At 43.3% G+C, this 21,215-nt stretch overlaps 1 protein-coding gene across 2 annotated transcripts in view; it reads right to left on the reverse strand.

Annotated features, from left to right (window-relative positions):
- The window catches only part of TRPC5 (transient receptor potential cation channel subfamily C member 5), a 330,530-nt gene that overhangs the window by 183,020 nt on the left and 126,295 nt on the right, over positions 1-21,215 (reverse strand). For both annotated transcript variants that reach the window (XM_074323867.2, XM_074323866.2), the window contains one exon: positions 12,023-12,421. In XM_074323867.2, coding sequence (XP_074179968.1) covers positions 12,023-12,400 — 378 coding nt within the window. In that variant the 5' untranslated portion in view covers positions 12,401-12,421. The remainder of the gene's footprint in view (positions 1-12,022; positions 12,422-21,215) is intronic.

The raw sequence follows: 21,215 nt of genomic DNA on the forward strand, positions 1-21,215 counted from the left end.
TTTCGTAAAATGCTCATGCTATTCTTTGATTGAGTTTCTGAGTTCCTTTAACTGCCTATCTGTGTTTTCTTGTATCTCGTTGAGTTTTTTCAGAACTGCAATCTTGAATTCTCTGTCACTTAAGTCACATATTTCTGTATCTTTAAGTGCCTTCTCTGGAGATTTTTCACTTTCTTTCTGAGCTATCTTGTTGCCTTGGTTATTCATGGCGATTACTGGTTTACTATTTCTCTTCCTAGACATCTACAGGAGTGACTTCTGCAACAGGTGATAGGAAGAGGTCTTTCTTTTGTTTTCCAGTACTTGTTGGTAGAATGTCTTATTATTTCTCCAACTGCAATTTATTTTTCTTCTCCCACACGGTAGTGCTGTTTTCTCTGCACTATTCCTGCTTCTCACACAATGGGGGGATTCCCTGGGAGACGGGCTTCTCCTCTGTTAATAGTTTGTCTAGGTCACAGGGCGCAGTGCCCTGGTGGGTATGCGGAGAGCTTTTGATGTTCCAAAGCTCTTCCAGCTCCTGATTCAGAGCCCGTGTGTTTCAGCAGTTCTGTTTACTCCTGCAGGGATCCGCCCAGATAAGTGGGGTCAGGGGCGGGGTGAGTTGTGAGAGGTGGCCCAGAGCAATGGCGGCGACCACCACCACAGCCGGTCCTGCTTCCACGGCTCCCTCCCCTTTGCCGGAACTAGTTGGGCTGTGAATTTGTGACTGCGACCCACAGTTCTCAAAACAGCAAATTTTCTGTTGTTTTGATCTGACACTGCTACTGTTTCGCTTCTAGCACCGGGCAGGTGGGGGCAGGGCGAGCTCTGGGAGGGTAGGGAGGGGGCGGCTAGTCTCAGTGCCTAAGGCTTCCGTTCTCTGCTCAGCAGTAAGGGCTTAAACCACCGTTTTCAGCCTTTTTCCCTCAGTCTTTTCTCCGAGGTCTCTGCGTGAGCGTTGGGTTCAGCCGTGGTATATGCTGTCCCCTCAGCCCTGTGGGCCACAAGCGGAGCCCTAGCAGTCCGAGTTCTTCCCTCACTCGCAGCTGCGGTAGTTCCGGGAAGCAGCGAGCTCCGCGCACTGAGCTGGGTCTGCGTCCTGCGCCCGCGCGGCTCTGTCTCTACTCACTTCTCCCTTTCCTCCTCCCTCCACTCGCGCGAATCTCCCACCTGTAGGTGATTTCAGTCGGTAGTGGGCCTCTTCGTCTTGCCTGTCTGCCTTTGTGGAGTTTTTGTTGTTCGATTCTTTGTAAATTCCAGGGGAGCTTTACAGAGGCTCACCTCATGCCGCCATTTTTCCATAAATTCAGCAATTTTTTTTATTCTTTTATGAATCAACTATTCATTTTAACCCATTTTTCTACTAGAGTCTTCTTACTGATTTGTCTAAACTTTGTATAAGTCAGACAGAAATGATTTCACTGATATGTGGTATATAAACCAAAAACAACAAAAGAACAAGACAAACAAATGAGAAACAGAAACTCATAGACACAGACAATAGTTTAGTGGTTACCAGAGGGTAAGGGGGGTGGGGGGTGGGAGATGAGGGTAAGGGGGATCAAATATATGGTGATGGAAGGAGAACTGACTCTGGGTGATGAACACACAATGGGATTTATAGATGATGTAATACATAATTGTACACCTGAAATCTATGTAATTTTACTGACAATTCTCACCCCAATAAATTAAAAAATAATAATAAAATTCTCATTTAATCCTCATAACCTCCTATGATGTAGGCAATATCATTCACCTTATTATACAGATAAGGAAACTGATGCTCACTCAGGGTATACAGTATTCCCAAGATCATGCAGTCTGAACTCTTAGGTACTATGTGCTAGTGGGTGCTTAATACTTTTAAAAAATAAATAAATGAGATCAGCCAGCAAGTAATATCAGCATGGCCTCAACTAATAGGAGTAGGTATAGTACTACCCTGTTTTCCCGAAAATAAGTCCTAACTGGACAATCAGCTCTAATGCATCTTTTGGAGCAAAAATTAGTATAAGACCTGGTATTATATTATATATTATATTATATTATATTATATTATATTATATTATATTATATTATATTATATTATATTATAGACCTGGTCTTATAATAAAATAACACCAGGTCTTGTATTAATTTTTGCTCCAATGGACACATTAGAGCTGATTTTCTGGCTCCGTCTTTTTTTGGGGGAAACATGGTATCTATCATTTATTGAGTATTCATTATGTGTCAGGCACTGTTCTAAATAATAGACATGTATTCTTTCATTTAATTCTCATTATAACTCTGTGAAGTAGACTCCATTATTATTCCCATTTACAAATGAAGAAACTGAGGTTTGGAAATGCTTCTTTAGGGAAACACACCTAATAAGGGGCTGAGTTCAAAGCCTATGTTCTTTCTCCCACTCCAGGCTGTCTATAGATAGGGTGACATTTACAATTCCCTCCTTTACTTTTTGGCTGTCATATTGAGTGATATTTATAGCTAGACTTTTTAGCTCCTCTCTGCACTCCAGTCCTCTTTGCCTGGGCCCTTAGTGTCCTCCTCCATACTGTACAACCTCTCCCTGAGACCCAGGATGAGATAGGAGAAGGAGTGAATGGAGTGTCTTGTTGCTGATTTTCTACAATCTCAACACAAACACTTATCAGTGTTGCTGAGACTTAATCTTGCTAGCTCATCTGTGAGACCAATTTTAATTTGGAGCCATCTGCCACAGACAAATGAGTAATTATGGCAGAGCCCTGAGGGGTGGGCCATGGGCAGAAGGTTGGCTTAGCCTCTTTCCACCTGCCTGCATTGATGCAAGTGATCAAGAAGGAAGATTACTTGGGTGGGCAGTTGGTACAGAGGCTAGCAGCTCTACTTACCTGTGCTCAAATCCTTAGACTCCAGTGAACTAGGAGGGATGACTGTGAGGTCATGCAGCTTGCCTGACAGCAAAAGGGAGACCATGGCCATCTAGGCCAGGGAGAAGGAGGTAATCTATGAACTGGGCCAACTCACTCACCAGCCTCTCCCTCTTATTGTACTGGTGGTGTCTGGTGATGAGTGCCACTTGCCAACTGGTCTTTCCACACAATATGACAGGCTAAGTCAAACTGATGGAGTGAAGCTGAAAGTAATAGTCATTGACCTCTGCCTAGCATTTAAACATTTTCAAAGGACTTGAGCATATCTTTATCTTATTTGTTCCTTACAACAGGCCCCTAGATTAGGTAAGGGCAGGTATTGTTAGCTTCATTTTACAGATGAGGAAACTGGACATGTGTAAAAGAACTTGTGGCTTGCCCAAGACCACCCTGTTAGCTACAAGCTGGCTAGCACCTCCAACTCTGAATTAGAGCCTCTCATTCTATCTTTTGGACCAGTAGTTTTCCAGCTATGCTTGTTCCTGCAGGACCAAGCAGGTATGGGAGTGTGTGTGTGTGTGTGTGTGTGTGTGTGTGTGTGTGTGAATAAGTGGGGATTTGGGCCACAACCTGCTCTTAAACTAGAGCAGCTCTGCTTGGGTCGGTTTGTTTTACATAAGGGCAGGATTTAATTTAATGAAAGACTCTGCTACTAGAAATGTTCGAAAACCACTTGTCTAGACTATTATTTCTCATAGAGAGCATAGAGGGTTGAACTGTGTCCCCTCAAGAGAGATGTTCAGGTCTTAAACCCCGGTACCTGTGAATGTGACTTAATTTGTAAAAAGGGTCTTTGCAGATGTAACCAAGCTAAAATGAGGCTCTCCTGGATTAGGGTGAGCCCTAAATCAAATGAATGGTGTCTTTATAAGAGAAAGGAGAGAGAGAGGAGAACTCTAAGTGATGACAGAGGCAGAGATTAAAGTGATCTGGTTATAAGCCAAAGCATGGAACAGATTCTCTCTTAGAGCCTCCAGAAGGAACCAACCCTGCCAATGCCTTTATTTTGGACTTCTGGCCTCCTGAACTATGAGAGAATGCATTTATTTTATTTTATGTTATTATTTTATTTTAAGCCACACAGTGTATGGTAATTTGTTACAGCAGACATATGAAACAAATACAGAGAGGTACATAGACCTCCTGCCTAGAAACAGGTGGGACTGGCTTATTAAAATGCTGATTCCAGGCCCAAAACCCCAAGATTCTGATTCTGTAGGTATGTAGTGGGACTCAGGAATGTGCATTTTGACAAGTTCTTATGCCAATGGTTGATCTTTGAGCTTATAACCATACAGAGATACAAGTCCCATTTCTGGGTTGTTGCTGGATTTGCTCTCCCGGCTGATGATGCTTCTCTGATGGTTCCCAGAGTCAGTGGGCTGAGGGGGTAGACTTGATAGACAAGAATTAGACTGGTATTAAACCTTCTGTGGTCCAAAAACTTTGAATGCTGAGAATTATTTAAGAGTGTTTACCCAAGGAATCACAACTCCCCCATGTCGCCAAAATCTGCCCCTAAGGAAATAGACCATAGTGGTTAGGAAGTGGATGCTGCCAAGAAGGCCAATTCCTGGAGCAGCACAAAGACTGCAGAATAACACGCACACAAGAAGACAACAGAGTAACAACACACACACACACACACACACACACACACACACACACACACACACACACTGGCTTCTATGTGTTGTCTAGTGCAGAGAATTCTACCTGATAGAGCATCACCATTTTTACTTTCTGGTCCCTCTTAAAAATACAGGTCTCCATGTGAGTGTTGATAATTGAAGCCAGTGTTAGCCATTTATGCCTGGCCTCCAGTTTTTATCTAAGAGCAGTTTTGATAGGCTAGAAGAGTGAAAGGGCACATCGGACTTGGGTGAGGATGGAGCAGAGGGGGTCTTACTGCCAGCCTGAGGCCAAACTCCATGCCCAGTAAAGCCAAAGAGGGCACAAGTTTATCTACCCAAGATTGATGAAAGTCAGCTGTGCTCAATCCCTTGGCAAGATTGGGGAGGGCCTCCATGAAAAAGGATAGGTGTTTGTATTCTGTTTGTGGGAAGAGTGCCTTACTGAAAGTAGCCTACCCCTCTGGATCCAAGGTCCTTCAAGAGTCCTATGTTTGCTCACATCCATGATTGCTCCCAGGTAAACAAATCTCATTTCTATCACCCAGAAAGGCAGAGCTCCTGCACTGTGGCAGCCTGTCTATAACAACAGTAACTATAACATTACTGACATATGACATCACAGTGATTGTCAGAACAATGGAAGAAAATGAAATTTAGCAGGGGCTAGTGGTGGGGAGAGAGAGGAGAAAGGGAAGAGAAGGCACTGAAGAGACTTGGGGATGGAGCTGATGGTTTTGTGGCTTTGTACATATGGTGTGATATTCGAGTATGGATAAAAGTGTTCTTAACACTAGCAGTGTGTCTGAAAGGATCTTGGTAAAAGAAAGCTTTTCCCAAATATCTTCCCCCAGGTTCCATATGCCTGGTATTCCACCATTAGTGATTCATTTCTGTGAGTTAAGCACTGGTTTTCTCCAGGGAAGGTCATGTCTTAGATTGTAATTTAGTGTAAGTTTACCTGGTATCTTTCTTCCTCAGAGTTTGCCAGAGCACTGGGGAAAGATGGGGAAATGGGGACCCTCAAAGAAGGACTTGTCCTACTTTCAAAACCCAGACAGGGCTGGTATTGCTGGCACTCTCTTTGAAATTTCCCCTGTGCTTTCCTCTCAAATGGGATTGAATATGAAAGTCTGGGATGTCTTTTTCAATCAGTTAGCCATGTGCTATTCTGGGAGTGTCACGTCAATGTCCGAGTGGATGGTATCCCGGGGGTAAGTTGTCTGACTCGGGGAGCTGGAAGAAAATGCGTGGAGCTGGAAGCAGAGCAGACCTGCTTTATTCACAGGCCTCCTGGGACACAGCCAGGGGTTATTCACCACTACACACACAGCTAGACATTCTCAGGTTGCAGCCTGTAGCCAGCAGCATCCTCATAACTCACAGCAGCCTGCTTCACAGCAGCTCACAGCAGCCGCCCTTGGGCACGGGCCCCACAGCCCCATTGCTGGTCACAGCCAGCCAGCAGCACAGCACAGGATGGTAATGTGTCTCTGTCTCACTTCCCCTGTCTCTACACCAGCCCGGTTTCTGATGGTTGGAACAGGCCCCCATCACTGATGTGGCCCATTGGCTGCATAGAAAATTGCAGCACACTGGAAGCAGAACCATGTGGCAGGTGAGCAGACTCTGGGGTCTGCCCTTGAAATAGCAGGAGGTAGCAGATGCCTGCTATGATTGTGCCATCTATGCTCAAGCCGAAGCTCCCCTCCGTGACACAACATATTACGCAAGGGAGGGTGTCCCAAACTCGCTGGCATGCAGATTACATTGGACCCTTGCCTAAAGCTTGCAATGCTGTGTACGCATTCACAGTAGTGGACAAAGCTACAGGGTTGCTGTTTGCTTGACCTTGTCAGACTGCAGCTCAGTGACATACAATGGTCGCTGTTACACGGCTGTGCGCCTTCTATGGCTGCCCCCAAGTCATTGAAAGTGACAGGGTTACTCATTTTACGGGGCAAGAAGTGCAGTACTGGGCTGCCAGGATGGACGTACAATGGTTGTTTCATACCCCGTACAATCCACAAGCTGCTGACATGACTGAACCCTACAATAGCTTTTTGAATCAAGGCTTCCGGGTGTCAAAACACCCTCCCACGATGCGTGACTGGGCCTCGCATCTATGGGACTTCTTGAGACTCCAGAATGAGAGACCATGGAAGAGAGAGCCCACACCAGTAGAAGCTCTGCTACATCGAACGACCTCTCCCATTCAGTTACAGGTTACCAGAAGTGAGATTCTCTTAAAGCCAGGCTATGGCAGAAATGGAAACATTTTGCTGCCAGCACTCACATGCTTGAAAGCAGGGGAACGGCAGCAAAGGACTTGGCCCTGGTGGGTCAAAAGCCCCCACTGTCGGTGGTTGGGCCTGATAGCCCCATGCGGGGCCGGTTTGACTCATGATTTGCAAGTGATGCCTGGGGTGGTGGCTGAGTGGCTGCTACAAGTGACTGTGATATACAGAGGTCCTGATGCTGGGACGATTTTGTGGGGGACTTTTGTGCTCTCGCTGTGGCCTACCCTGGGGTCCCCTGTTCTGCTGCATGTTGACACCATTCAAGGGACCCCAAGAACTGCCATAAAAGTCTGGTACCACAAACTGGGAAAAGTGCCGGTAGCAGCAACCATCCTGTCCTATATGAGGGTGCAGAGAAACCATACCAAGCTGTGGCTGAGCTACACAGTATGCGATAGATGGGGGTAGCTCATGAGTGAAGGTGTGGAGCTTGCCTAGGTCGTTCCTATGTGTTTGAAGCGACAGGCTGGCACCAGAGATGTGGGCTGGGTGCCTGCGGCCCTATGTCAGAACATAACCTGAGTCCCTAAGGGTCGTATGTGGTGAAATGGCCAAAAGCAACAGGTGTTGGCCCCCACCGTTTTTGTTCCAGATGGGAGCCTGTGGGTTTATGGCTCGTATGGCTGGCCCTACCACCCTGCCAAGTGAACAGGGCGTTGTATGTGGGGGTGGCGATACCTCCCAACTAGTGTACAACCTACACTAGAAAGCCAACCCCAGAGTTGGGAGTCATTTAGAACCAAGCACCACTGTGTCAAAACGACATCCAGGTGGTTTTATCCGTTGGCTAATCTCAGTCCCCAAGCCAGTTCCATTGTGGTGGATACACAAATAACTGCACTTGCTGAGCATACTATTGGAGCCCTCAACCAAACTCATGGGGCCCCGAACCTCTTCAGGGAGGACATGGACCAGATGAGGAAAGTGGTCCTCCAAAACCAGATGGCTTTGGAAGTTTTAACTGCTGTCCAGGGACGGACCTGTGCCATTGTGTATACTGAATGCTCTGTGTATATTGCAGATACTAAGAAAAATGGAAGCCAGGCGCTGTCTGCCCTAGTTGAGGAGATTGATAGCATTCAATGCCTAAAAGGAGACCCCCTACAGGAGTGGTGGGCTCAACTCTCCTAACCTTGGAGGTGGGCCCTTGCCCTGTTGGGAGGCGGGCTTGTCTCCTGGTGGCCTTCTGCTGTTCTTTGTATTGCTGTTGCGGCCTCTGGGTGCAGGGCTCTGACCCACTGTCAAAGAGGCCTAGGACAAAGGTCCCAGTCTGGAGAGATAGACTGGCCGGTGAGAAACCCTGAAAGGGTGAAATGTGGGGCAGATAGAGTTAATCAGGCTTTCCCCTCCCCTCTGCCCCCCGTCAGCTTGTGACCTTGACTGGTGGGGCCCGCCAGTCCAAGAAGATAGAAGGTTGTGCAAGTGCCATTCATCCTGAAGATGTTGTTTGTATATACCCTTATGTAAGCACCTTTGGCTCTAAGCCACCTTTGTCTCAGTGGGGTATAAAGAGCCCAGCCATTTTAGGGGACCGAGATCAGGCTGGCACAGAGACAGGGGAGCTGAGACAGAGACACAGTGGAGACCGTGGGCTGTGCTGTCCTGTGCTGTGCTGCTGGCTGTGACCAGCAATGGGGCTGTGGGACCCGTGCCAAGGGCGGCTGCTGTGAGCTGCTGTGAAGCAGGCTGCTGTGAATTATGAGGCTGCTGCTGGCTACAGATTGTAACCTGAGAATGTCCAGTTGTGTGTGCAGCAGTGAGAAACCCCTGGCTATGTCCCAGGAGGCCTGTGAATAGAGCAGGTCTGCTCTGCCTCCGGCTCCACAAATGAGCTCCCAGAGTCAGACACCTTACGCCTGGGATACCATCCACTTGGACATTGATGTGACAGGGAGATACACTTAATTCCTTCATTTTTATCAGTAAATATTTATATATTACCCATTGTATACTAGACACTAGGTTAGGTACTGATGGGGGAAGCATGGAAGCAGTTGGGCATTAGAGAATGCCACACAATTAAGAAACAATTCAGTTATGGAGACAAGACATTTACACAAGTAAGGCTGACCAATACCGTGTTTCACCAAAAATAGTACCGAGCTGGACACTCAGCTGTAATGCATCTTTTGGAGCAAAAATTAATATAAGATCCAGTATTATATTATAATATATTATAATTATTATGTTATATTATATTATATATTATATTATATTATATTATATTATATTATATTATATTATATTATATTATATTATATTATATATACCCCATCTTGTAGTAAAATAAGACCGGGTCTTATATTAATTTTTGCTCCAAAAGATGCATTACAGCTGAGTGTCCGGCTAGGTCTTATTTTTGGGGAAACACGGTAGTACATGATTAGTGTCAAGTAAAGGGCTACATAATCTCACAGGCAGGAAAAATCATCATGCTGCAGGGTAGTTGGGTAAGCCATAGTTCATATCGGCACATTAAATCACTCAGGCATTTAATGGGGCTCCGGGAAAGTGGGGCACAGAATAAATTAGTTTTGATGGGGATGGTGATGTGGACTGAGTAGGGAACATGTTCACACCTCTCTGCTTTGCTGTTCCTCTATATGATGAATCCTTTCCAGAGAGCTCATCCATCCACTGATCTACCACATCTGAGAACTCCTGTGCTGGGAATTCTAAGAATTAAATGGCCAGGGAAGAGGGTGGGTTTAGGAGCTAGGCTGCTTGGGTTTTAATCCTGGCTCTGACATTTTTTTAAAATTTATTGGGGTGACAATTGTTAGTAAAATTACATAGATTTCAGGTGTACAATTATGTATTACATCATTTATAAATCCCATTGTGTGTTCACCACCCAGAGTCAGTTCTCCTTCCATCACCATATATTTGATCCCCTTTACCCTCATCTCCCACTCCCCACCCCCCTTACCCTCTGGTAACCACTAAACTATTGTCTGTGTCTATGAGTTTCTGTTTCTCATTTGTTTGTCTTGTTCTTTTGTTGTTTTTGGTTTATATACCACATATCAGTGAAATCATATAGATCTCTGATTTTTCTGTCTGACTTATTTCGCTTAGCATTACACTCTCAAGATCCATCCATGTTGTCACAAATGTTCCTATATCATCTTTTCTTACCGCCGAATAGTATTCCATTGTGTATATATACCACAACTTCTTTATCCATTCATCTATTGAAGGACATTTGGGTTGTTTCCATGTCTTGGCCACTGTAAACAAAGCTGCAATGAACATTGGAGCACATGTGTCTTTATGTATAAATGTTTTCAGATTCTTTGGGTAGATACCCAGGAGAGGGATTGCTGGGTCATATGGTAATTCTATTCGTAATTTTTTCAGGAACCTCCACACTGCCTTCCACTGGCTCTGACATTTATTGTGGTCTTGGACAAGTGACTTAACCATCCTGTGACTCAATTTTTCTCATTGGTAGAATGGGAATGGTAATAATGGTAATTGGTAGAATGGGGATGGTAATGTTACCTAATAGAGTTGCTGGGAGGATTAAATGAGGTAAGTTGTATAAGACACTTACCTCAATGCTGGTTGCATACTATTCATTCATAAAATAAATATTTATCGAGTGTTTGTGATGTTGCAGGCATTTTCCCAGTGCTAGGATATAGCAGTGAAGAAGAGAGACAAGGTCTCTTCTCTTTCGGCTCTGTTAAATGCTGATGGGGAAGAAGGGGATTCAGGTCCCTTACTCAAGGGACCTTTAATCTAGTATCTTTACTTTCTGCTCTATCAATTCTAATTCTTAGTCTGCAAGTTATCACTTAGCTTATTTTCATTCCTTTTAAACTATGCAAGCATTAAAGCTATGAATTCCCTTTAAACACAGATTTGGTCATATCCCATGAGATTTGGTGTTGAGTGTTTTCATTACCAATATTTTCCAAGCACTTTGCAATTTTGGTTTTGATTTGTACTATTTCTACTTTTTAATGTATTGTAGTATTCCTTGTTTGATGACTCTGTATTTTTGTTGTCCCTGCTATGTGTCCAATGCTATGCTCCAAAGGAAGAGAGACAATGAAGAGACCTGTTTGACTTGAAAGCTTTAGAAGGGGCTAGGGGAGACAGGACTAGAAAAGACTGTTAATGAAGTGTATTGAGTGTTAGGCTTCATGGGTTGGTTTCTCTTCTAATGAGGAGACACTGTAGTTATTGAAAAGAAGGACAATAATGATAGGGTTGTTACACTATTTTGGGAATTATTAGCCAGTGTCATTGTTCAGAATGTCTTGAGAGGAAGAAGGAGGCTAGAGGCAGAGGGTCCAGTTAGGAGATTTTCATGTTAGTCTAGGACATTGGTTCTCAAATCTGAGTGTGCATAAATATCCCCAGGAGGGCTTGTTAAGACACAGCTTGCTGGGTCCCACCCCCAGAGTTTCTGATTCAGTCTGTGGTAGGGCCTGAAAATTTGCATTTGCATTTCTGGCAAGTTCCTCTGGTGATGCTAATGCTGCTGGTCTAGGGACTCCACTTTGAGAACCACTCAACCTGGAGAGAGATGATGAGAACCAGAGGCAGAGTGGTGGGAGCTGGGATGGAAAGGAAAATATGTAAAATATATTGGGAAAGAAGAAACCACATAGCTTAGGGATTAGATATGGAGGAAAGGGAGATGAAAGACTCAAAGATGACTCCAGAGTATGAAACCTAGGTATTTCAGAGGCTAGGGGAATCACCAAGGCAAAAACCAAAACATCTAGGGGTGGAATGAAGTCATGTGTCAGCTACTAGAAAAATATGTGAGTACCTGTACCCATCCTGCATCTGCATTGTGGCACTCTGTTGAAAGGCCTCCTGTCCTTCTTCAGGAGAGAGGCTGATAAGAAGGATTTTTCCTCTCCTTTTTGAGAATGTAACCTTTGAGTAGAGGAAGAAAATGAAGATAGAGAGCAGAGGGTAGGGAGGGTAGAAGGAACTTGGATATTCTGGAAACGGAGAGCCTTTTGGGTTGTTAAGTATTAAGGAAAACTCAGCATGGGCCATGCAGGGTGGTTCCAGGATACCACCAGAGATGCTATTTCTGAGAGTAAACAGTTGCCACAACAGGGCTTCTCAACTCTAGCCTACCTAACATTTCCAGTTCGAAGGCTTCTGAACTTGCTGCCCTACTGTCCTTGGCTATTTCCCAGCATATAGGGACTCCTCTTACCTGCTTCTCTCCACTGGGCCGCCTATAGCTGAGCAGAAGCTCCACAGCGCCCACTACCTCCTTTCGGATGGCGTAGAGCAAGGCATCACCTACGTACACGTTGTGCTTTAGCAGTAGGTCCATGATCTCCAAGTTCTCATTCTCAATAGCAATGAGCAGGGCACTCCGGCCCAAAGGATCCATGCAGTTGATGTTGACATTGTAGTAGATCTCAGCCTCCTGTAGGGCCTGCTTCACAGTGGCGTAGTCCCCCTTCTCTACAGCATTGAGGAAGGCCTTTTCCTCTGCAGAGAGCTCTGTTTCAGCCCTCACAATCTGCAGCAGAATGCGGTCTCTGTATGGTGAGTAGTTGACCTTTTTGTAGTATAGTTGGGCCATGGTTGATATCAATTTAGAAACCTGAGTGAGGAGAGAGAGGGAGATGAAAGACATTCTTAGGTACCTGAAGGTCTCAAATGGCCAGTTATGGAGGCAGACTGAATAAGGGATTGGAAAATTCGAAACTCTTTTAATGTCATAATCTTTTTCTTCTTGCAAAGGAGTATAGCTGAAAAAGCCCAAGCATTTGGGTCAGAAAGACCTGGGTTCAAATCCTGGCTCTACCAGCTCTGTGACCTTGGATAAGTTACTCAAGGCAAGCCCTCCGTGTTTCAGTTTATTAAGGTTATCAATATTAACAATATTTATAGCAGTTATCATTAATGACTGCTCACTGTGTTCCAGGACCTGTGCTCAAGAATGATTTTCGCCTCATAAAGCCATTGCGAGAGTTAAGTAAGATAATGCATTATTAAACCAACTGGCTCAGGGTAAACCTCCTGAGACATGGCACAGTCTATTAATAGTTCCTTCCTTCCCTTCTGCTGCCTGAAAATACTCCTGATAATACTTCTGATTAGTGATGCAATGTTGGAGCTCATCTTTGGCCAATTTCCCTTGCGCTCAGGGCTTGTGGGCTTGTGTTGATTTTCAAGATTACATTTTCAGCTGCCCCAGATGCAAATCCTGGATTGCAATCTCATTTTAGTGCTACCTGAAACCACACTTCTTGATGCTGCTCACTGGGGAAAGGGTATTGGTTCCAATAGGCCAACACCAGCTGCAAAAGAAAAACATGCACCCATTCTACCCAATCATGATATTTTTTTCCCTCCACCATTCCAAACCAAGGAGCTGACAGATCTGAGAATCTGATTCAAATCTGAGAAGTGAATGGTCTGTTTTACATGTACCACATCTAAAGCCAGATTTTCATAGAATTAATTTTAAAGTAAAACCTATTATTGTGTTCCTGCAATGTGTTTAACTTTCTCTGGGAGAAAGTAAGACAGTCTTTGCCTTCAATTGCATATAATGAATCACAGTATAAAGCTCCTGCCTTGTAGTTCACAGGTCAAATTCAAGCACATTCTTCATTGACTCCTTGTACTAGCCCTGTGAAACAGGAATGGCTATCTTCTCCCGGGGAGAAGATGAGGCTCAGATGCATTAGGTGATTGGCTCTCCTTTCCTCCTATCCCTGAGGCCTCCAGGATTCTCTGGAGGCTGTTTGGATGGACTTATTTAAGTGTTTTTCATTACCAAAGTGTTTTGCCAGCAAAAGGAAATGGTAATGTAATAAAGGGCCTCTTGTCTCATCTTGATATAAGAGAGATTAAGACATTAAGCTCCCACAAATATTTGTCTCACTTTTCCAGGTAATTACATCCCTGTCTTGGCAGAGAGAGAAGCATGTATTATACCAAATGACATTTGCAATTTATGTGCTTGTGATCTTCTGGGAACTTAGTATTTGAAGGTGAATGTTACCTCTTGCCCTGAATAGGCCTAAATGGCAAATCTCAGGAGAGCAAGGTGCTGTGTGGCTGTCTTGAGAAGCACTGATATTTTCCAGTGCTACTTTCAAGTAACTCAGCAGTGACTGAAAGAAAGTAGTACTTAGAGTACACATTTGTCACTACACAGCAAATTACTTTAATAATACTAAATGTAGACTGCCTCCCTGTCTCCATTATAAACAAAAAGGGAGGAGGAGGAAGAGACAGTGTGATTTCCTGGAAAGAGACTCAACAACCCAATTCAGTTTATATTTATTTAATCAATGTGAACATCATGGAAGCCTTCTGCGTCCCTAGCACTATACTAGTCAATTTTGGAGGCTACGAAATCACAGATCTCTGCTTTCATCATTTCTCACTGGGACCATTTCACAGCCTTAGAATTTATCATCCTGACTCCATTCTCTCTCCTTCCAGATTGTCTATGACACCATCCCCAAATTATCTCATGAAACATAAACCTGATCCCATTTTACTCCTCCTTGGTTAATTTCCTGCTGTTCATGTGATAAAATTAACACTCCTGTCTGAGGTCTACTAGGTCTTGGCTTGTGTTTACCTCGACAACTTCATCTTAAGCCACTGTCTCGCCCTCATTCACTGTTTTTTTCTTTATTTAAATTTATTTTAAATTATAGTTGACGTACAGTAGTATATTAGTTTCAGGTGTACAACATAGTGATCAGACATTTATATAACTTATGAAGTGATCCCCCCAATAAGTCTTGTACCCATCTGACACCATACATAGTTATTACAATATTATTGACTATATTCCCTATGCTGTATTTTACATCCCTGTGACTATTCTTTAGCCTTGTGGAACTTATTTCAATTCTTCCCACATGCCAAGATTTTTTCGACCTTAAGACCTTTGATCACCACCTAGAACACTCTTCTCTAGCTGTTATTCACCTTTCCAACCTCAATAACATGTCACTCACTGGCTCAGCGCAACCCTCACTAACTACCCTCTATAAAGTAGTTCCTTCATAGTCTTCTCTCCATTGTACTATTTTCCTTCTTGATGATTACCATAATTTTTAGTTATATATTTCTCTGTCTTACTGGGTAATTATTTGCATGTCCAATTAGCCATAAATCTTAAGTGCAGAGATTGCATCTGGCCTGTTTCTCTAGCACCTGTACCTAACCAAGTTCCCAGCACACTCTGGATGCTTGATACATGTATGATGAATGAATGAGTAAATATTCCATGATATTTTCTTGTCTCTCTCCGTCCCACCTTAAGTTCAAACCATACTGAGCCATGTTCTCTGAATTGTCGTCTTATGACAATTTGCACATGGCTTCATCCTACTCTCTCTACTTAACAAAATCGTTCTTTACTTCAGTATCTTGCTTATAGTTCCCCTTTTCTATGAAGCCTTCTCCCAATACTCTCAGAAAGTTAGCCAATCTTCCTCTGAGTTTGCCATGAAGACTTGGATCACAATTTTCCAATGTCACCCAACTGCATGTTTGTCTTCCTGCCACTAGGGTAGGAGTACCTTGATTCCTGTCTTCCGAGCACTCACACAGGGTCTGCCACACAATGGATGCCTAACAAATGGATATGTTTATCTAATGAGCAAATACAATCTAGCTGAGGAGGATTGGCAAGGTTATGGAATGAAGTGCTAAATTATGTGGTACTGATTTGAAGTTTTCGGATTTCAGAAAGGGCACAGGGAGGGCTGGAAGTTTGAGAGAAGGTTTAATGGAGGAGACAGCTCTTAATCCAGTCCTTGGAAGATGAATTAAATGTAAAAATGTGCAGGTAGTCCAGGCACTGCAGAGTGTAAGAACAAAGGTGGTGAGATTGATCATGGCCTAGTTGGGAGACAGTGGTGGGGGCATATTTTCCAGGCTATAATAAAATATAAGGATTAGAGGTGAGCTAAAATTCCAAGTTAACAGCTCATAACCTCAGTTTCCTCATCTGAAAAAAATCATCTTAAACATTTGCTGCCCATTTGCCACTTAATAGTCTACCATGAAAAGAAAGGCTGGGTATCTTTTCAGATGGTATCACTGGTGGTGCTGGGCTAAGCATTACTGCTATAAGAAGATCTGTGTCCACTTGAGTAAGGCATTGCTATGTGGGAAACTAAAGACAAATGTATCCCAGGGAAAGGTGAGAATGGAGAGAACTAACTTAGTCAGTGCTCTATTATGTTTCAGCCACTGGGCCAGGAGCTGGTGCAATAAAACAAGTATTATAGTTTTGAATATATAATATCTTAGGTGCTGTGCCAGGTACTGTGGCAATATTATTACTGCTTCGAATAGTAATGATAATGAAAGCAACAAGGAGTACCATTCGTTAAATTCTCACTATGTTCCAGATGCATGGGTTATAGTATTGAAGAGAGAGGACAGTAAAATCATGGTGATTTGAGACTGGAAGTAAGTATAATTGAATGATATATAGTCAATTCAGAGTCCAGTTTTACTTTTAATCTCTTGCATTTGAAGTTAATCTGGCCTGTTACATTTCCGGTGGGTTGCGTTATGAGAAGCTTCATAGTATTCCCTTGTAGAGAAAAATATCTTTTCCAGAGGTTTGTCTGAGATTGTACTATGAGAGTCACTCCTTTGCTTCAGGTCACTACATCTCTAAAAGTAACCCTGCAAGGAATAATAAATCACATGGCTGAACAGATAGTAGCAACTTAATGAGGAAAGTTGCTATGGCCTTTGGAGTACAATGGCCTTGGAAGTACAGAGATGTGTGTCTAGGACAGGGAAAATATGATAGAGGACAAAAGGTAGTCCTGGTATCCAGCCTTGGAAATCTCTTTTATGTAACCATGTCCACCTCTACACTATCCATTGAATGATATAAAATGGGTTCCCTGGAGTGTCAGTCTACATGTAGGCTTATGTAGATGTCCAGTGACTTGTGTAGTGCCCTGCCCTCTTCCAATCTCCACAGCCAGAGCCACTTGACCCTCACAGCTTTCGCCTCAGCCTCACTCTGGGCTCTGAGACCAATCCACTATCCACATTGTTGCTGTTAGTCCTCTTCTGCCATTATTCTGGGACAATTAACTAATAATAGAATTTCTGCAATCTCCTGAGGGTATATTATTGGGAAGTTCCCTTCCCATCACACTTTATACTTGGTAGATTGCATTCATCGGCTATTAACCTAAGGCAAGAGATGAGGTTTGCTTTCCCTTCATTACACACTGGCCTTGAGGTGTACTCTTAACTGAACAAAATGAAACCAGCCAGCACTTAATACCATTCTACAAGTGAACCCCACTCCCAATATCGTCCCCCAAGGCTGAAAGATTAGAAATGGCCAAACTGGCTGCCTCAGGGGGCTTATCATTTTCTTTCTTTTTTGTGCTTCTTTTTTCTATAATGGGATCTGTGACATTTCTGGGCTTAAATGATGTGATTTAAAGAGCAAGATCAATTGGCTGGGCAGAAGGTCAGGAGCAAAGTGGTCATACCAAATCCTAGCCCATATCACTGCCCAGCTCAAGACTTTGTGAGGAGAAAAAGCCTTGCTTTCCACCTAACTAAAAAAAAAAAGTGTCTTTGGAGGGACATGGTATCTGTGTGTGGCTTGCATCCTGTGCCATGAGGATTGAGCTTGAATGGCAAAACCCTTGTAACCTCTCATCCTTATCCAAGCTTATCGTTCCACTTGTTCATCTATTCAGAGCTCTTTAAGGCAAGTAGATTTAATCTGAGAAACTTGTACAATTTCAAGTGTGAATGGCAGATAATAAATACATTTAATTAATATATACCAGACACTATGATAGAAACTGATTGCAGTGGCTAGTGACTTAAAGCAATACATTTTCTAGGGGAAAAAATTACATTAAAACAGGAAACTTGAATGTCCAATTCAAAGAGTAACTAGAGATGGCAGAGTACATAAATGCTGCACTTGCCTCCTCCCATGACAGCATTAAAATTACAACTAAATTATAGAACAATCAACCTGGAGAACCATCTGAAGTCTAGCTGAACATAAGGCCTATAACTAAGAATATAAAAAAGAATACACATTGAAACTGTAGGAGGGGCAGAGATGCAGAACAGGCCAGCCCAACATCTGCAAGTGGTGATTGAGAATCTCAGCTGTGGATGTCCCCCATGGAGGAGCAAGGGACCACAGACCCTCGCTGTCTCCCCAGCCTGTAGTTCTGGTGCTGGGAAGAGGAGCCCACATAGCATCTGACTGTGAAAAAGAGTGGGAATTCTGTTGAGGTGCGATGGAAGGCTGAGGCACCACATGTCCTCTTACAAGGCCCACATACAGACTAATTCACTCACAGGTACTCACGCTGGACTCTGACTGAGGGACGGTGATTCAGGAGGCATCAGACATACAGGGGGAGACTGAGTTGTATGATTTCATGGCAAGGACCGGAGAGAAAACTGCTGTTTTTATTGTATAGAATCCACCTCCCATGAAGCCAGTGGGCATGCATCATCATTCCTTTGTTGAACCCTCCACTACATGGCCAAATCTGAATCTGCATTGGCCTGGTGAACTCTACTTGCTACACTCACTCACTCCACCCTGGTGACTCCGTAGGACCCCACTCCACTCAACTCGTGCAACTCCAGAGACACTTGGAAAGCAGCCAGTCCCACCCGCATCGCACTCTTTCTTGAACAACTCTCAGGGATCCATGGATGCCAGACAGGTGGAGGCTGACCTTGATGTGCTGTGAGACTTTTGCTGAATAGCTCCAGGTTCAGCACTGGCACCAAACCAGAATCTATGTTAACCTGGTGACCACCACTTGTCCCCCACCCTGGTAAGTCCTTGAGACACTGCTTCACTCAGGTCTCATACCACGCAATGTTTTATCAGTGGTTGAGCCTTATGGGAGCCATGTGCAACAGCAGGCCTTGGGGTCTCCTGGACTTTTTGCAGAGCTACCCCAGGCCCAACACTGGTGGTAGCCATCCTTGGCTCACAGCGTGGCCTCTCCCACACATCTCCTGGTCCAACCACAGATTGCTTTGTAGGTCCTACCAAGTAGTCCCTGGCCAGTCACAGGCAGTAGTTTACCTGGGCCTACACCAGAGGCCCTGTCAAGAGGCCCTGGAACCAACATACCTGGAGGTCGGCATCACAACACAGCAGAGCACCATCCAATTAGCCCCACGAGTGAAATGCTGAAAGGGTGGTCTCGAAAGGAACCAGAGCCTGTGGGTGTGAATCCCACTCCACAGGATAAACCCCCTCCACAGTACCCCATAAGTTGTAGACATGGTCAATTCCCAATCCACTGAGCCTGAGGGTTAAACCAAACCCACTGATATGCCAAAATCAATCAAGGCTCAATTACAAGAGGAAGGAACACACAACCCACACAACACTCCTGGACCACCCAGCGCAGGTGACCAGGGAGACTGCCACTAGGTCCCACAGGGACCCTACTGTATAAGGCCACCCAGCCACAACTGGGAGATGTAGCAGATCTACAAAATACATAGAAAGGGACACAGAGAGGCAGCCAAAATGAGAAAACAAATAAATATGTCCCAAATGAGAGAACAGGAGAAAACTCCAGAAAAAGAGCTAAGCAAAATGAAGGCAAGCTGACTACCAGATACAGAATTCAAAACGATGGTTATAAGGATGCTCAGTGACTTAGGGGTAGAATACATGAACTCAGGAAGAACTTCAACAAATAAATAGGAAGCATAAAAACAGACATAGAAACCATAAAAAAGAACCAGTCAAAAATGTAGCATACAAAAACTGAAATGAAGAATGGACTAAAAAGAATCACCATCAGACTAAATGAAAAAGAGGATTGAATCAGCTATTTAGAAGACAAGGTACCAGACAATACCCAACTGGGAAAGAAAAAAGGAGAGAAAAAAAAGAAATTAGGAGAGTTTAAGAAAACTCTGGAACAACATGAAGCATAACAAACTTTGCATCATAGGGATACCAAAAGGAGAAGAGAAAACTCAAGAGATTGAGAACCTATTTAAAGAAATAATGAGTATAAAATTTTCTAACCTGATGAAGGAAATAGAAAAATAAGTCCAGGAATGATATAAACAAGTTGAACCCAAAAAGACCCACACCAAGACACATTATAATTAAAATGCCACAGGTTAAAGAAAAAGAATCTTAAAAGCAATGAAAGAACATCAACTAGTTACTTACAGGGGAGCTCCCATAAAATTCTCAGCTGATTTTTCAACATAAAGTTTCCAGGCAAGAAGGAATTAGCACGGAATATTCAAAGTGATGGAAAGCAAGGACCTACAGTCAAGACTACTCTACCCAGCAAGGCTATCATTTAAAATCAAAGGACAGATAAAGAGCTTTCCAGACAGGAAAATGCTAAAGGAGCTCATCACAATCAAACCAATATTACAAGAAATATTAAAGGGACTTCTTTTAGATGAAGAAGAAGGGGATGGGGGGAGAACATAAAGATGAATAATAAAATGGCAATAACTATGGATCTATCAATAATCACTTTAAATGTAAGTGGATTACATATTCCAATCAAAAACACAGTGTAACTAAACAAATAGGAAAACAAGACCCATACATATGCTGTCTACAAGAGAATCACTTCAGATCGAAAGACACTGGCTGAAAGTAAAGGGATGGAAAAAGATATTTCATGCAAATGGAAACAAACAAACAAAAACCTGGGGCAGCAATAGTTATATCAGAAAACACAGACTTTAACACAAAGGCCATAATAAGAGACAAAGAAAGACATTACATAATGATAAAGGGATCGATTGACATTTATACAATGGAGTATTACGCAGCCATAAAGAAGAAAGAAATCTTATCATTTGCAACAACATGGATGGACCTAGAGAACATTATGTTAAGTGAAATAAGTCAGAAAGAGAAAGACAAATACCATATGATCTCACTTATATGCGGAATCTAAAGAAAAGAATAAGTGAATGAACTAATCAGAAACAGTTTTGGAAACATGGAGGAAAAACAGAGGGTTGCTAGAGGGGCGGGGGGGTGGGGATAAGGGGAAGGTGAGAGGTTTTGGGAACGTACAGAGGGATAGTGGATGGGGGGAGGGGGGTTCACACAGTGTGAGGGATATAAATGATAAACGTCTAAGTTTTGCTTTGTCTTGTGCACCTGAAACTAATTAAAAAAAAAAAAAGGGATCGATTGAACAAGACGATATAATCCTAGTAAACATCTATGCACCCAACAAAGAAGCACCTAAATATATAAAGCAAATATTGCTGGACATAAAAGGTGAGATCATCAGTAATACAATCATAATAATACAATCATAGTAGGGGATTTTAACACCCCACTGATATGAATGGACAGAAAACCAGTAAGGAAACATTGGCCTTAAATGACA

Source organism: Rhinolophus sinicus, chromosome 18 (assembly GCF_057876585.1).
Source record: "Rhinolophus sinicus isolate RSI-liver-muscle chromosome 18, RSI-T2T, whole genome shotgun sequence".
In the NCBI taxonomy this organism is placed as follows: Eukaryota; Metazoa; Chordata; class Mammalia; order Chiroptera; family Rhinolophidae; genus Rhinolophus; species Rhinolophus sinicus.